At 32.4% G+C, this 5,909-nt stretch overlaps 1 protein-coding gene across 2 annotated transcripts; it reads left to right on the top strand.

Annotated features, from left to right (window-relative positions):
* Window positions 1-679: 679 nt before the first annotated feature.
* On the top strand, window positions 680-5,704 carry LOC114181031 (probable serine incorporator). 2 transcript variants are annotated; one of them, XM_028067348.1, is made up of 13 exons: window positions 680-1,155; window positions 2,341-2,653; window positions 3,071-3,144; window positions 3,245-3,404; window positions 3,501-3,525; window positions 3,618-3,707; window positions 3,821-3,992; window positions 4,078-4,151; window positions 4,397-4,466; window positions 4,612-4,683; window positions 4,762-4,895; window positions 5,011-5,084; window positions 5,237-5,704. In XM_028067348.1, exons 2-13 carry the CDS (start codon window positions 2,455-2,457, stop codon window positions 5,290-5,292), a joined length of 1,200 nt encoding a protein of 399 aa, XP_027923149.1. In that variant the 5' UTR covers window positions 680-1,155; window positions 2,341-2,454; the 3' UTR covers window positions 5,293-5,704. The 2 variants fall into 2 exon arrangements, with proteins under 2 accessions (XP_027923149.1, XP_027923150.1); XM_028067349.1 differs by lacking the exon at window positions 680-1,155 and having other exon boundaries at window positions 2,271-2,653.
* The last annotated feature ends 205 nt before the right edge of the window (window positions 5,705-5,909 follow it).

Here is a 5,909-nt window from a genome sequence, read left to right on the forward strand (position 1 = left end):
TCTTAATATCTTAACTTTTTCACCAAATATTAGATATAAGTCCAAATTCTTTGTTGATTTTTTGTTGTTGTTTCTCAAAACACACTTATATTAATACGTTACAAACTTTTTAATAAATTTTAGGATTAAATACGATTTTAGTCTCAAAATTTAGATGAAAAATTGAAATTCGTCCTTGTCTCAAACTTTAATATATTTCAGTCTCGTTAACCAATGTCAACTCTTTTCTTTTACATATTTAACGGTGTTTTAGATTAGCATTTGAGTTAGAACATGTCAAATTGTATAAACAACTCAAATGATATATATTCTTCTTCTAAAGTTTGAGAACCAAACTATGAGAGAATAACAAATTTTAACTTTGTATCCAAATTTAGAAAGTAAAAATATATTAAACTCTATTTTTTAAAATATGTATTTTGAAAGTTCAGCATATAAATAATAAAAAAAATAGTAAAATTCAAATTCATATATAACATGTTAGATGTAATATCTTCATGCAATCATAAATTATACCATGAGATGGTTGGATTCTATCATATTAATTATTATTATTGTTATAGTAATGATAATTGATCGAAAGTGAGGATTTTTATATGGTTGAAAAGAATATGCATATTATATGTGGTGGAAAAAATGAATTGAAGTGGAGGAATAAAATGAGTAAGAGATTTGTATGGGGAAGAATATATAGTTTAGCTTGAAAGGAAGCTATTGGGAGAGAGAAAGAAAGAAAAGAAGATAGAAAGTGCATGAAGCTTGAGCTTACGGCGGAGAAAAGGAAAAAGAAGAAGGAAAAAGCAAAGAGAAACCACCGAAAAGCAACCTCGCCACCTGTATGTCGCTGTCTCACAACAAGTCTAAGTGTCTCTGATCGATCTTTATCATCGTTTTTAAACACTCAAACAACAACAACAACACATGTTGCACCAACCATTCTCTCTCTTTCTTAGTACTCTTTCGTTTTGTTCTGTCTCTTAATGAGAGAAGAAGAAGAAAGAGAGAAAATTTCTGATGGAAAATAATCATCAAAACTTGTTCAAGAAACAACACAGTTATTCTTCTGTCTCCATGTTATTGCCTTATGCTACTTCTTCTTCATCATCATCGTCATCATCATCGATTCTCTTCTGCTATGGTTTTGATCATATTCAGGTACTGTTCTTTATATTCCTTCATTTGTTTCATTTTCTCAGTGAGTTTCTACTGTTGTGTTCGTTGAATCTTTATCGTTCTTGAGTGATTGTTATTTTATGATGATAATGTAAATATTACTTTAAATTATATAGATTATAGTTTGTAACAAACTCGCACATGTTTATGGAACTGATGAACGCATAAGTTTGATCGATTCTTGTTTGCTGAGAAAATCGCAAAGGGAAGTTAACGAAAAATTGGACGCTTTCTTCGAGGTTTGGGAAAACGAATATTTCTTCCGATTGTTCTGTTCTTTTAGATATTATTGAAGTGGAAAATCTTTCAGGGAAAAATTATAAATTTATGTTCTTTATTTTTCTTTATTTTAATTTAAGACAGACAAATTTTAATATCTTTACTCACCCCACTTTTTTTTTTATATTTAAAATTTACATCTGTGATTAATTAAATTATTTGTACTTCAAAATGTTAATAACGATGGTGAGATTATTTATTGAATTGTCGAGTTTTAAATGATATGTTTAACAGTTTTTAATCTGAAAATGTTTTCTTTTTCATGAAAAGGTGAATTTACACTTTTCTTTTCTCCTTCTCTTGATTTTCTTTTTATCCAAAAACACTGCGAAGGGCAACCCAATATCAAGATAGTTACAGCAAATGACGTGAAAAAGTTCTTTCACTTTCTTTTTTAATAAAGAAAAAAACTTTAGTCACTTAAGAAGGTGGGGGTTAAAATGCCAATCCAAAGACAAATTTTTTTCTTCTTTTCGAACTTTAAAAAACACTGCTTTCGTGAAACATACCGTTTTTCACTTCAACAAGGTAGAGGTTTCTAATTCGATGTACTGCAGGTAAGACTTTATAGAACCAAGGAATGTTCTATTAATATTTTTTTTTTCAGGGTTAGACTATTTTTCTTATATAAAGGGAATTTCAATGATATGGTAGGCATACCAGAAATTTTGGGGTTTAGCATATAGTCTATGATGATAGGTAAGATAATGCAGAAGGGCATGAAAAGAATCTATGACTAGTAGGACCAACTATAACGACTATTATTCTCAGGGTTAAGTGAAGGCTTATCGTTGGTTCTTATTTAACTGTTTGTTCTGTTTCATAATTTTTCATTCGAGGCCTAGATAACTGAGATGAATTTTGATTTAGTCTTTTGATGCACTGCAGTGCAGGGGAGAAGATTAGAAGATCTTGATTGGAGTGTGTGGATCATATTTTTTTGTGTCTGTGATCCATTCATGCACACTGTGTTGCATTGATTTGTTGAAAGTTAGATAGAAGATGGAGACAGGGGAAAGCAACAGCAGTAACCAAAGGTGTGAAGTGTCGAAGGATTCTTCATGGTATAGTCAATTCAGAAATGTTTCAAACCCATGGTTGGCAAGATATGTGTATGCTTTGATTTTCCTAGTGGCCAATCTGTTGGCATGGGCTGCACGTGATGAACTTTCGAGCCTCACTGCTTTAACTCAACTGAAGGGTGAGATTGCTTCAATCCTTCATGAGCTTTCACATCACATTTAATTTCTGGTTGCTACTTTCAAATTTTGGCCATGTCCATGCCATGTGTTTGATAGAAAGAGAGTTTTCTTTCTTAACACATGCATGGTTTTAAGCTGTTTCAAGGTGTCATTTTTCTCATCACAAATCTTCACATTACAAGAAACTCTAGGCAAATACTGTGAATGTGACAGCAACATGGACTCTTAGATTAGAACAGTTTGCATGAACTCTTAAAAAAGGAAAAGTGAACGAAAACTTTGAAACTTGAAGTAGTTTTTTGTTAGAAACTTTCAATAAATGTCACTTTGCTTAACAAGTACACCACATTAAATGTATTATGAGCATTATTCTGTTAATGCAAAAGCTTGAATTCTAACATATATTGAACATTCAGGTGTAAAGGGATGCAAGGTTGGAAAAGACTGTTTGGGTGCAGATGGTGTTCTACGTGTGAACATGGGTTGCTTTGTATCCTTTTCAAGTTTCAATACTTAGATGCAAGAAATCTGGTCTGGTCAAACATTAGTCAACATTTATTCTCAGTTTTTGAACCTTAATTCTTGATTAGTTGTTTTATATGATAATGTTTTGGTCAACTGCTGGTACTTCTAAATTGAAAGAAGGCAGAGATGAATGGCACTCAGGATGGTGGTTAGTCAAGACTGTTCTGTTGATCCTTGTCACAATATTCCCATTTTTACTCCCTTCTGAGTTGATTGAGCTCTATGGTTGGTAAATTGTGTCTCTGAAAAAACCTCCAATGTTAATGCTATATTCATTGCCTTCATTATCACTCTTAACACAGTTATTTTCTTTTGGTGCAGGTGAGATTGCACATTTTGGTGCAGGGTATGTTTATTTTTCACCTCAACTAAATGATTGCAGTATGTTTTTGTCTTGAACTGATATATGATAGCTTTAACTTTCTCTATTTTTTTCAGGGTTTTCCTCCTAATTCAACTAATAAGCATAATCAGCTTCATTACGTGGTTGACTGATTGTTTTGGCTCTGAAAAATATGCAGAAAGATGGTATGAAAATTTTAATTCCATTAGCTATTCTGTGCTATTCTTCTTTCATAATTCAGTTTGCAGAATTCTTATACATTGCTAAACGTTTACACTGATCTTCAATTTCTGTGCAGCCAAATCCAGGTGATGTTATTTGCAACTGTTTCATATTTTATCTGCTTGGTGGGGATCATTTTGATGTACCTTTGGTATGCACCACTACCATCTTGCCTCCTCAATATTTTCTTCATCACTTGGACCCTAGTGCTTCTCCAACTCATGACAAGTGTATCTCTACACCCAAAAGTAAGTACTATTTGCAGATCTTTTGCTTGCTCAACTTACTTTATCTCCCATCATAACTTTGGATGAAATTTATGTCTCTCACTAGGTGAATGCTGGCATTCTAAGTCCAGGGTTGATGGGGCTTTATGTTGTCTTTCTTTGCTGGTGTGCAATTAGAAGGTAGAGACAACAATCTCTCTATGTACTTTTGGATTTGTACAGATAATTTGATATAGCTGTGTGATGCATGAAGCTTCAAATGTTTAAATTTTTTTCAACCAAAGGAAACATGGATGTAAAATCAAACCATGTCTTACTTTTTGTTTTCCTAATTTCTTTCCATCAATTGTCTTTGTGATCCCTCTAACTTTCTATTTTCTTCATTTCTGTTGAATCTGAGCTTTAGAACATATTTGTGTGTGCAGTGAGCCTGCTGGAGCTGATTGCATCAGAAAGTCAGAATCTGGATCCAAAACAGATTGGCAAAGCATCATTGTAATATTTACTATTTCATAATTTGGACTTTATCTTTGAAAAACTTCTCACATCAATGAATAACATCATTGCTAGAATTTCATTTTCAAAACATGATATCACTTTACCTTGTTATTGTCTGACATCTGACACTAACTGTTGGCAGAGCTTTGTTGTTGCAATACTAGCGCTTGTTGTTGCAACATTTTCCACAGGCATAGATTCAAAATGCTTTCAGGTTAGTCACAGGATCTTAACTGAACTTTTTTTTAACATCAGATTCTCTCCAAAGCACATCTAACTGATATTCTTACAGTTCAGGAAGAGTGATCCACCAGCAGAAGATGATGTTCCATACGGTTATGGCTTCTTCCATTTTGTTTTTGCCACAGGAGCAATGTACTTTGCAATGCTACTGATTGGATGGAACAGTCACCATTCTATGAAAAAGTATGATCCTAAAATTATATCACTCACAACATAACCTTTTTTTACCTGGTTGTTTCTTGTCTTAGAGAAAACTTCAATAAAAGTTATGAACTTTAATACCTATATTCTACTGCAGATGGACTATTGATATAGGCTGGACCAGTGCCTGGGTCAGAATAGTGAATGAATGGTTGGCAGTTTGTGTTTATTGTAAGTATGAATTATCCCATCTCAACTTTACAAATAAATCTCCAACACATTCTTTATGTTTCAAGTTTCAAAACTGTGTTTCAAGTTTGAACAATTTTAAACTCTTGATAGTGCAATTTCTTGAGCAAAGAAGGTTTTGACTTTTTTGACAGTGTGGATGCTGGTGGCTCCAATAGTATGGAAGAACAGACATAGTGATTCTACATAAGGACTTCACTGTTATTCCCTATTCTGGTTTGAAATTGTGAGGATTAAGATGTTAAAGTGCCCTATATATCTGCTGCAAATGTAGTTGATTCCTCCAAGTGCCTCTCTCTGATAGGAAAAAGATGCAACATCCTAGAAAATTGAGGTCAGAAGTAATGGTGGTGACACAAATGCACATAAGCTTTTGGATTTGTTACTTGAGGCTTTCACAGTACCTGTTGTGTTCAACTAGAGTATGCTCATCGGAAATTTCATTCATCATTTTTCAATTTCCCAGTTTCAACTGTTACATTTTTTACGTGACTGAATCATTGTATGTTCGACACAAAGTGGAATTACCATGTATCTGTAACAAATAATGTCCAATCCAATACAATCAAAGAAACATAGTGTTAACTGTTTTTTTTTTCTTCTATTATTTATAGATATAGATATAGAAACGATGTGTTGGGGTTTTTAATATATTATTGTTGTTAAAAAACTCGTTTTTACAAAGTAAGATATATTTTAGACAAATTATAGACTTTATCTTACAAATTTTTTAGACAAAAGATATATTTTAATAATTGTTAAGGTTTACCTAATTATTAAAAGATATTTTTAAATTAAAACAGACTT

The sequence above is a fragment of the Vigna unguiculata genome, chromosome 4 (assembly GCF_004118075.2).
Source record: "Vigna unguiculata cultivar IT97K-499-35 chromosome 4, ASM411807v1, whole genome shotgun sequence".
Taxonomy (NCBI): Eukaryota; Viridiplantae; Streptophyta; class Magnoliopsida; order Fabales; family Fabaceae; genus Vigna; species Vigna unguiculata.